The 12,142-nt window shown below is 39.9% G+C and overlaps 1 protein-coding gene across 1 annotated transcript; it reads right to left on the minus strand.

Annotated features, from left to right (window-relative positions):
* Positions 1-8,150: 8,150 nt before the first annotated feature.
* ccna2 (cyclin A2) lies at positions 8,151-11,528 on the minus strand (the record flags this gene model as incomplete). Its single annotated transcript, XM_083981188.1, has 8 exons — positions 11,011-11,528; positions 9,979-10,237; positions 9,762-9,868; positions 9,368-9,591; positions 9,055-9,259; positions 8,800-8,913; positions 8,330-8,463; positions 8,151-8,202 (listed from the first exon to the last, which is right to left on the minus strand). The coding sequence occupies exons 1-8, from the start codon at positions 11,251-11,253 to the stop codon at positions 8,151-8,153; spliced, it is 1,338 nt and encodes a 445-aa protein (XP_083837314.1). The 5' UTR covers positions 11,254-11,528.
* Positions 11,529-12,142: the final 614 nt, after the last annotated feature.

Consider the following 12,142-nt stretch of genomic DNA (forward strand, 5'->3'; position numbering starts at 1 on the left):
GCAGGACTGCAACTGCGTTTCTGTACCATTTTCCTTTATAAGTCCAATAAACGTAGCCTACTCTAAAAGTAGACTATAGGGGAGCTAATATAATCACACTATTGAATCTATAACAATACTAGCCTACATCATATTTTAAAAGCTTACTTTTTTTTGTTAAATCAACAAAAACAATCCCATCTAGGTAATTCACAATATTTCAGTACGCTAATTTTCATCTCAGATCTTCACTGACATTTTGTGAGCGAATGTCTTGATGTCATTAATAATATAGTCCATAATTAGTTCATGCCATGAATCAGTCTGTAAGAGAGGTTGTCCCGTTTTTTTAATATAATAAATCATTCTGGGTTTAGAGGTAATCTAACATGTAAGTTTTAATTAGGTGCCCCTTCCCCATTGCTCTCTATGATTCACTTTATGTTCCATGTTCTACATTAGTGAGGACAACATGTTTTCCTGCTTAGTTAATCAGAGGTAAATGCATGTTATGGTGAACATGAGACAAACAGGAGTTGCTTGATAGGAGCAGAGGGATCAGCAGAGCGAAGCACCAAGGCACAGCTCACATATCATCATTGATGTCCTCATCCCTGCAAACCTTAATTAAAGTGAGCGCTTGTGAGAGGATGAGAGTGTGAACACCACCTCAGATGAGATCCAGTTACGGGAACTGTGTTTCATCTCACAGCTTCCTAGATTGATGTGGAGCCAATTTCCTTTAATCACAAATAAACAAGTGTTTAATAACAAACTTATCAGATTAAACTGAGATCTTTTTTGCACATATTTGGGCAGTCTTTTAGTGCATCAGCATCAAACCTGAGCATGCTGAATGAATAATGCTTCAGATATTCAATATCACAGCTCTTTATAAGCTCATAAAGTGATTTTTTGAAAATAAATATTACATTTCAGTTTAAGCACATGAGATGGCATGTGACTGCTTCCATCTATATTGTTTTCTTCCACATGAAGTTGTACTGTAGGCTATTTGATATAACAGCAATTGACAAAGCTGATATAATCATTTTTGTATTTGGTTGGTAATTGTTGGATGGCTCTGGCATCAAAAGGTGAATTGTTAAAACTTTAACCTAACCTAACCTAACCTGTTTTTGCAGAATTGCGGATTTGAAGAATATTTTACAGAATATCTAAATATCTAAATGTCTAGCACTTTGGGGTAACTGCATTTGGCATGTAAACAATGCTCTGTGGCAGTAGACAACAGACAGATTCAAACAAGTAGTAATGTTTAATGTCATCACAGTTTAGCATTAAGCATAGATAGATAGATAACAATAGATAACATAAAACTTATATAGCTACAGCTGAGCCTGATGGAGATGTATTAGTTTAGTACTTATTTTTGTTCTATTCCAAAACACAACTCACATACAGGATATGAAAACTTAAGTCCATCCATCCATCCATCCATCCATCCATTTTTTCCCGCTTATCCGGGGGTAATATAAGTTAAGTTTTGATTGAATTTTAATATTATAGCTACTGATTAAGTATACTTTTGATTGTATTGATGACATGCTTTGTTATACTCTATGTAATGAACACTGAGATTTTAGTTAATAAATTCGACAATGCCAGGACAATTGGGTAAACTAATCTGCTGAGGAGGATAATGTAATGTGTTTCAATTCCCCAGAAGAACTCATGAATGAACCTTGTTTTTTTCCAAAGTAAAGAATGAACTTTTAATCTAAAAAAAGTTTTTTTTTTTTTTTTAAAGCGAGCTTCCTCTAAATTGTATAAGCCAAGTCAGTTGAAGCCTGCAAACTGCTGACCGCACTCTCACTTCCTATAGGAAGGATGATAATATACTATCATCCCTGAGTTGTCAGTTTCGAAACTGAATCAGTGTGAGATTTTCCTTCATGAGCACAGCGCCAAGGGACAGCCTGGTATACAGAGCTGTGGACAGCTCAATTTGTCAGGTGCTGACTGACAGACAATAACCTCTGGTATCAATCAAAGGGCCTCCCCAGCCAGCACTGATACCCTGTGTTTGCTACCTTTTTCTGGGCTGAGGGAAGGTATTATCAAACGCTGATGGCTCAATTTCAACAAATATTACCTAGCTTCATGGACCTTTTGAGACTGTCCACAAAAACCACATCTTAATATCTGAGGCAGTTTTGGGATAATGTCTGCTTTTTCTGGAGGGTAGCCATGGCTCTGAAGTACACATTGTGTTGCTTTGGACTGAAATTGTTGGTTTCTTTATGACAACAAGGAACACAGTCGTCCCACTGTGGCCATTTTCAGTAGACATCAAATTCAAATGGGATAATGTCAGATGGCATTATTTCAATACATAACTGGCAACAAAATGAGGTTGCAATATCCACGACTAATTATAGTAGTAGGGATGTTAGCACTCCCAGATGCCTGTTAGACACTTTAGCCACTGGATTAGTTTCCAGTAGCTAGGATATACAACCAGTGAGAATAGTTTTAGCCAGATGAGCCCACCACATGAATGGTTTCATACAACCTATGAGGTGATGAAGACTGGAAACAAAGGAGGAAAAAGTTAGCTTCTCATTAACAATTTGGACACAATTTGCTCTCTATGAGAATGATTAGCCTATATATTGCTTATATTTAGGTACACTCTCAAGGTCTGATATTGTTCCATTGACTAGACTAGAGCGGGCTCACACATGCTGATTTCCAACAATGCTGTTCATAGCTAACAAAGTCCACCAGTTAGCATGATATTGTCTTCATGCCAGCATAAGTAGGCTAAATCGTCTCCAGGGTATTCATATTTAAAATACAAATATCACAGTGTCATCAATGCTTAGAGGTGAATAAGCAAATATCTCTCAAACTTTCCTCGATTATTTCATAATTCAGTGCTGTATGTTCTCCAAAAATATGCAATTAGGCTACTTAGGCTACTATAAAGCATAACAACAAATGAAACCTCGTTGCCTGCTTGGAATCGAAGCATTGGCTAAAGTGTTTCATAAAAAACATTTAGCTGCCACATAGGTTTCCTATAGAAAATCGAAGATAATCGAAGAGTTATAGGAAGATCTGACAATCCGCAGGTTAGAATACATAATTTTCAGAGACAGCAAATCTGTGAATACATTAATTTAGAGTATTTAAAGTAGAAAAGTGTTGTATTTTGAATATATCATAATAAAAGCCATGACAACACACATTATGCCGCCCAGTCAACTGTACTCACAAAAAAAGGGATAATAAAAGGGATAATATTTCAAACTAAATATTTGCATCATAAAATGCATTGATTTAGCTACAGTTTACCCATATGGTGTTTTCTACCAATACTACCCAAAACAGCCATTATGAGAATATAGGCTACACCATAAAATTTGTATGTTATTCTCTTGCTCAGAGGCACAGTTTACCTTGATTTATATTGAAGTATCTCCAAGCTCCTCTACACCAGTCTCACCACATCCCATCAGGATTTGTTTTATTTCTGCAGACTCTTGCACAATCTGCAGAGGGGAACACAGCTGAAATGCAAAGCTGTCGTGACTCTTCATGTTTATGTTATATGTAGTTTCTCCCAGGGTTATGGCATCCCCTCTGTGGTTCCCAGATGGTGGAACAATCTACCAAATACTGTCAGAGCAGGGAGTCCCACTTTCTCTTTAAAAACCTTAGAGACCTCCACTCCTCTGAAAGCACCTCCTTTCCAAACACCCCATGTCTCTAATTCACACTTTTGGTCCACTTCTTTTATACAATCTCTTGCATTTAATATGCTCAGTTCTTTCACTATAAGGTTTAGCACTGCAACAGGGCTTGTTTAGGCCGTTCACTTGTATCTTTTTGAGCATCTGCCAAATGAGTTAACAAATGTAGACGTAAATGTAAATGTAGGCTACATTCCCCCAGAGGAACTCATGACGGTCAAGTCAGGGCAGTCTCATTCACAGCATCAAATCCCAACAGAAGTTATCTCATTTGGCAGAAGTGGGAAAACATGCAGTAACGGTATCTACCATTAATCTACAGGCCTGGGCTGAAGGGAGCCAACAGGCCAAGTGTTTACTAACCTGTGAACTGAGCTGTTGAGTCGAGGCATTTTTAGACTAATATTTATGGGAAGAGATGAGAACAATGTTTCACTATCATGGCTGTAAGTTAAATATGAATCTGGAGCCAGCAGTGCAGTCAGGTACCTTAGCTTAGTTTAGCACACAGACTTGAAACAGGGGGAAACAAAACAGTGAGTCTCCAGGGTATTCATATTTAAAATACAAATATCACAGTGTCATCAATGCTTAGAGGTGAATAAGCAAATATCTCTCAAACTTTCCTCGATTATTTCATAATTCAGTGCTGTATGTTCTCCAAAAATATGCAATTAGGCTACTTAGGCTACTATAAAGCATAACAACAAATGAAACCTCGTTGCCTGCTTGGAATCGAAGCATTGGCTAAAGTGTTTCATAAAAAACATTTAGCTGCCACATAGGTTTCCTATAGAAAATCGAAGATAATCGAAGAGTTATAGGAAGATCTGACAATCCGCAGGTTAGAATACATAATTTTCAGAGACAGCAAATCTGTGAATACATTAATTTAGAGTATTTAAAGTAGAAAAGTGTTGTATTTTGAATATATCATAATAAAAGCCATGACAACACACATTATGCGTTATACACATAAATGTTTTTTATGAAACACTTTAGCCAATGCTTCGATTCCAAGCAGGCATGTTCAAATGTAACACAATTCACAATACTTCTTTCTTTAACACTTTGTTTTTTTAAAGAGATGTTTTAGGACTTCGTGTTAGTTAATGAGCTTTAGAGGCAAAAACCATGCTGCACCTGCTCTGCTACTATATGCATGGGCTGCTAGCTATATTCATATTGAATAAGCAAATAGGAGTCATTAACTTCAGGTTGAAAACACACACAGAAAAGATTAATCAAGTGTATTATGACCCATATAAAGAGTGTTTTTATTGTTTTGAATAAAGCTAATGGGTTACACACTGTATATGAGTGTTTACACACCCTATAGGCAGAAGGATCACGTAAAAGCACTCGGTCTGAACCAGACATGTTATTGTGTTGCTGTAAGGAAATCAACTGTCAAGGTGTAATTAACATGCTTCCCTCGGGGCTAAGAGGCTATTGATTCCCCTCAGAATATTCAATCAAACACAGCCTGGCCACCATGTGACTGATGATTGAAGATGGAAAAAAAAATAAAACACCTTAAGACTTAAATTTACCAAGTCTCACTGAACAGAAAGTGCAACTTGTCCAGGTCCAACAAATGCACCTGTTTGTGTTTTGCTTCTGCTGGTAAATACCAGAGAAATATCAAACAGTAGACTATTAGGCATGTGGGGCTTGTGCAATAATATTAGCCTTTTTGCCTCAAGGGCCTCATTTATATTGTCATGTGGACACAGTGAGTTTCGAAAAGCAAGTGGCACCAGGTCCTTTCATATTTTTCATCGGTAGCGTATCCTCAAAATCCCTCCCTCCAATTCTCCAATGAGATGAGAGGAGTGCAAATTGCCCCCCTAATGCATTGCTTTAATCAGCATGAATCTAGATGCAGATTTAATCTTGGCTTGTGCTTTTACTCAGCAATTTAGATGTTTGCGTTTGGCTGTGTAAATTCATCAGAGATGAAAGGACACAGCTGTAACAGTATTTTTAATTACTGAAAAGAACAAAGATAAGACTGTGTGTCTGGGCAAGATAATGCTGGAGCAACGGATAAAGCTGATAAAAGAAATAGACAGTGGTTTCTATAAATAAGAACATGGGTTTTTATTATTTTGTGAGGGATAATAAGCACTTGCGTCCATAACAAACAATTTTCAAAAGTCATTTTCTTACATGAATCTGCCAAGGCACACTCAAGCAGTCCAGCAAGCCTCAGTCCTGTGTTTCGGCAGGTTTGTCCCCTTTATATTCTTTTTTTTTCACAACACTTGCTGAAACCTCTGTTCAAAGCGCGGCTGTCTGAAAGAGCGGACAGGCTGCAGCACGGACTTCCCCACCGAGTTCCTGAGCTGCTTGAGGAGCATCCAGAGTAGAAGCATCAGGAGTAACAGGAGCCCGAGGAGCATCCCCAAGTACAAGCTCACGTTCCAGCCCCAGCCAAGAGCCAGGGGCAGAGAGGTGGACGCCACCAGAAATTTTCTGGGGGCAGGCATGGGGTTAGGGAGCAACCCAGACTTTTTGAAGCTCCTCTTCCAGAAATGCTCTTGAATCTTCTTCAGGGTTCAGACAGATGCTGTGCTGTTGCTACACGAGCCATTGTTCAAGCAGGTATCCAACTGGTGTGGTTATGTTATAGAATTCCCATCAGCTTCCATGGTGTAATCCTCCGGTCAGACACAAGTGTATGTGTGCGTGTGCTGCCGTCAGTGACAAAGCAAACCTGTTGAGAGCGTGTGCATGGTCTTGGAGCAGTCCATTCTTCTGAGATGAAATGGTGGAGGAAATCTTTCTGCAGCTGGGCTCTGCTTTCCCTCTCCTGTCAGACTCCTCACACAGAGCCTGCCTCCCAATTTATCATGGGAGAGCAGGGAGAGAGAGAGCGAGAGACGCCTTCAACACCATTGGCTGCCTTTACTTCACTTTCACAGGGGGAAAGAAAAAAAATAACAAATCACTGCTGAATGAGTAGAAAACGTCAATTCTGTTCTGTTGTTTACTAAGTGATAAATGTGTAGACTAAATGAGGGCAACCTTTAGTTTGCCACCTGGGTCTTTATACATAAACACAGCATTTTTTTTTAAACAGTGGCATGTGGCTTGAACAAATAATATCACCGAGATGCTGTGTATATGAAACCAAGATGCTGTTAAACCTCTAGTCTCACTCTTCCATCAAACACCCCAACTGAATTAATCTTTTTACTTTGCTCACATAGCAGAAATGACAGCCTTGTACTAAAGCCTCTAAATTAGTTTAATGTTTGAGCTCAAACTGTTGCAGGTCTGTAATTGTACATGCTTTGTCTTCATATTGTGCCAAACTGACTTGTTTCCATTTGTCCACTTTACCACATACACAACAAGCCATGCATTTTAGACACACATCCACTTTCATTGGTCTAATTGCAAAACTGCTTTATACATCAATGTTAAATTTAAAGATCTTGTTTTCCCAGTTTTGAATGCCATGTCTAAAGCCTTACAACTATACTTGATTGCAAATTACAGCAGAGCACAAGGGAAGTGTTCCCCTTGTGCTCAGGGTTTTAGCCTTCAGCGCCCAGCAGCTTTACTAGTATAGCCTATTGCCATCCAATTAGATGCATACGGAGGTAGAGGTTGAAAGATCAATAAGCCATCACAGGGTTTAGATTAACAAAGCTGAGATCCATTCTGACCCCATCTAGGCAAAGCACAGCTATGCACCAGTGTAAAACCAGTTTTCTAGACCACATCACCAGTTTGTTGGAATCTTTTTAAGTATCCAAGTCAACATGTATCTGAAGAAAAAAAAACACAACCTCAAGGACCAAAACTGGTCCTCTGCTGCCCCCCTGAGTCCAGTGTGACCATAAAGATGTAGAAATGAAGTCTTACTTTAAATGAGATTTTTATTTACAAGAGCCATATATTACAGTGCAGAACATGCCTTGAAAAGTTGTTTCCTTCCAAAAGGCACAGATGTAATGAGACAGCTGACTCCATGACAGACAAAATACACTTTTAATCTGCATTTTAAGAGGTCAGATATTTGAAATGTTACACCACTGAATAGGTGCAATAAGAAGCAACTGCTTAGAACAAACTCAACCCGTAAAAAAAGTGAAAGCCAAAATTAGGGTCTGGAGCCGAGTACATTTACAGGTCCACTGGAGAAAGTGACACTGCAGATTAAAGCATGTTTACAGCATAGTAGAGACCTCTACATTTTGTCTGTGATTAAAAGTCATAGTCATTTAAAACTGCTTGATTTAACCAACACAACTGTAACGTGTGGCGTTGTGAATGTTACGAGTATATAAAAATACCATTAAAAAACTAAACTTTTAGCACTACCCCAAGAAGAGCAGGCCATGTTATTTTAAACTGGCACACATCATTTAAAAAAAATATTTATAAAAAAAAAAGGCAGACAGGGAGTGGGATTACAACTCTACATCACAGGGGAAGATGTCAGTTCAGCAGCAATTTAGATGGAGCCTCGATGCCGGAAACACTGACGTACCTGTGGAGCAGGACAGAAGACAGTGTTATGGTCACGTGCACAGAACATCCACTCAAATCTATAAGATTTCCACTGTTGTACAAAAAAAAAAAAAAGTCATCTCACATCAAGTTGAGGTGATACTTACTTGGGGCCTTTGTACTTTTCCTGGACAGACTGCTGGGCATGTCGGGGAGCGTTGAGGTAAATTTTGTGCAGATCCTCGACACACGGCATCAGATCCTCCAGGGAATAGCCAGACACCTCCGTCAAGGTCTTTGGCTGAGAACGAGACAACCAGAGTCATCTTGAATGTTTGCACACAACAGAACTCTGCCCGTTTACACTCACAGAAAACTGGATGCAACAAGCCAAGGAAACAAACATCAGGAGGAGATGAAAATCTGACTGAGCTGCACCCATTTCAAAGTGACGCTCTGCAAAGTTAACTTTGTTTTTCTCAAGCTACATTATCCTAATTTGTTTTGTCAGGACAAGCCATGATAACAAATTGAGCAGAAAAATTCTCCATTTGAAAAGCCAAACCACAAATAGTTTGTTACGATTTTGTCATCAAATAATGTATTTTATGTTCTCATAGTTCTACCATGAACTTACCCATGAGCCACCAGTCACTGTGTGGTTGGCCAGGATGTAGGAAGCAGCAGCTGTCTGTGATGGCAGGTACTTCAAGAATGGATCTGAGTCAATCAGACTGAGCTCCCCGAGGTACTGAGGGGAAAAAGTAAGACCGATCTTTGAGCCATTTATGCAGATATAACACTTATTGGATTCATGGGCTAGAAGATTAGAGATTGATCTGCCATCATGGCCACATGTGCCAAACATGGCCAGTAATGACTGCATGCTCACCATCGCCAAGCTCTCCACCTGTTTGTTAACAGGCTGATGGAGGCAGTACTGGGTGAGAAACTGGTTGACGGTGGGTGCTGCCAGATCAAAGGAGAGCACTTTAAGCACCAGATGCTCCATTCTTAACACTTGCTTCTTGGTGTAGGTGTCGTCTGTGATGTAAACGAACTCTGCCACCTCAGGGGGGTAGATCTCCTCAAATTTTCTGCATGTGAACATTTAAGGGAAAAAGAAGAAAAACCAGACATAAAGCTCCATCTTGGACACTCATTTTGCAAAACAGATAGTGATTTAATTTAGGATAAACACATACGAAGCCAGCAGCATAGCAGCGGTGCCGACGAGCTGAAGCTTCCCCCTCAGGACGGACATGGAAGAGAGGAAGCGGTCGATGTAGTTCACGGCCAGATAAAGTGTCTCGTTCTGGAGCTTGTACTCTTCTCCAACCTCAACCAGCCAGTCCACCAGGATGGCCCTCATGCTGTTGGTAATGTCTGGTTGTTTTCTCATGTAGCCTGCTTTAGGCCTGGTTTTTACCTGTTGGGCAGCAATACTGTCAGAAACCATGTGTGGGCCAGCTCACATAATGATATTTTCCTAAAGTCTAATGAGGGGAAACTTAGCACAGATCTGAGGAGCTAGACACAACAGCCTCTACAAGTAAAGTCAAGATACAGTAGCATTTGTTCTTATCTCAAATCTCTCACCTCCATTTCCCTCAGATACGTGTGGATTTCTGCAGCGTATTCTGGGACCTCGTTTACATTGACAGGTTTCTCCTCCCCCTCAACCACAGACATGTCCATGGGAGAGTCTGATCGAAAGAAAATTTTACATTAGTGCACAGATTCAAAATAAAATATGGTGGTCACTCTATACATAATGAATTTCTCAAATTAAGGGCATTGGATGTAACAAACTCACCAAAGCTGACATCCATGGCTGCTGGGATATCGATGGTGGCGAGGGGTTGCCTGAGCCGTGCCACAGCATTGTTGATGGCTAGAGGAGAGTCTTCAGCGACGGGTTTCTCTTTGACAGCTTCAACCACCTGCTGTGGCTTCTTGGCGCAGTGGCCATCAGCCTCATCAACGTGAATCTGGAAAGAGGGCTGCTTGGCTGAAGGCTTCTCATAGCAGCTTCGACTGAAGTCTTCATTTTTACAAGACAAGGACTGTGATTCCTGAAGTGGAAAGAGGGCAATTTTAGATTTATAGTCCCACAGAGGTATAAAAATAAAAAAAACCACCACAGACAGTTGATGAGGCACAAATACCACATGCTACAAATATGTTAGAGGTGGAAGCTGAAGTATAAATCAAGGATTTGAATGTGTTGCACTAAAAATCTGTTTTTATATAGTGTCAAATAATTTAAGATAATGCACATAAATCGTTAAATGTTAATTCATGAGCAAAATCCACAATATCCTGTGAGATATCCATACATCACATTAAGGATCTCTAGACAACAGGACATTTGAATAGATTTCCATAGGCTTAATCAAATTGTGAAAAAAGGCACCAAACAATGTTGTAATTTTGCAGAAAAATAATCAGTAGGGGGAACAAATTAAAACACTAGCAGCTGCAGTCATTTATTAAATTACACTGGGATATCATCCGTAAGGCGGGATGACCTCTACACACAAGAAGCCGTTGAAGGCAGCAGCAACATACAAGTAAATAGTAAAAGGACTGATGTGACATTAAAATGGCGGACAATCAGGACACCAGAAGTGGCTGTAGTCACATTTAAAATCTGCAGATGTGAAAAACAATTAATATTAATTAAGAAAAAAGTAACCAGTGCAGCATTGTGCTAAAAAACAGGCGTGGTGATAACTGGAATATGTTGCCTCCAAAACCACATTGTGACAACAGTCACTACAGCCATCATTAGCCAACACTAGCTGTGGAGCTAGGCGAGCTGCTACTTAGCTTCATCGTTACCAACCTGCTGCTGCTTTGTGCCGCGCTGGTTCTGGGCTTTGCTCCGCTGGTTGTTCTGCAGGGGTCCCAGGACGGTTCTGGTGGCGGTTGTGGCTTGTTTCGGAGGGTGGTTTTCTTGATTTTCGTTTGAAGCAGCAACAGCAGCAGCTCGGGGTTTTGTGGAGCCTCTCAGTCTTGACAGCATGTTTTCTTGGTTGCGATTCTCGCTCACCGCCAGCCCCTGTCCTCCTCTGTTTGCTCCTGACATGTTTCTGTGTTGCTAACCGACTTTCTGTCGCCAAAAATAAGTCAAAAATGACTTTGGAAGAGACCGCTTGCGCTTAAATGGAGACTAGCATAAGCTGCTACCTTGCCGAGGAAGGTTACAACAGAGACGATTCTGATCAAAACTAAACTGTTGAGATGGCAACGGCGCCTGGAAGTGCAGCGATAAAAACACAACAACGCACAACTGGCGATTCAATATGTATCTTTATCTACCTTTCTTTTTAGGTCGCCATACTCGTACAAGTTTCGAAATGAACCACCAACCTGCAAACAAGGGGCAGCAGCTGCTAGTAGCCTCGGTCCATTCAAAGATACTACTGCTTTCTCTCAGTTCAAGTAGCCCGCGAGGATTGAAATGAGCCAATCACAGAGCACACACGCAGTGACGTAGGCGAAGTACGGGAGCCGGATAGGCACAATCCGCTTAATTATAAATTTAAAACCGGTTCGACTGTGATAGTGGCACACGTGACTATAAACAAGCACAAAGATTATAAACAAAGTCTCGTACAACTTATTTTAATAATATTTACTGAGTGGAGGTAGAAAAAAATAATTAAAAAAACACGTAGAAATACTGACTAAAGTAAAAATTCTGCATTCTTGTTTTATGTCCTACATGTAACAATCCTACTCCATATCTTTCGACTTTCATATCACATATTTGATCAAAAAAGATTATTGAATATCAAGAAGAATTGCCATTGATATATTTATTTACTTGTTAGCAATATGGTGTCATATGTTGGAGGGACTATCTGGTTGTGAACACTCCCCGTTGACCTCTGTACTGCATTCGATTGTCTTCTTTTTGTTGCAGACTGTTGTAATTATTTGTGTTGTGGTTGTGTTATATTTTTATGCAATCC

This window comes from Trachurus trachurus (genome assembly GCF_905171665.1).
Source record: "Trachurus trachurus genome assembly, chromosome: 10".
Taxonomy (NCBI): domain Eukaryota; kingdom Metazoa; phylum Chordata; class Actinopteri; order Carangiformes; family Carangidae; genus Trachurus; species Trachurus trachurus.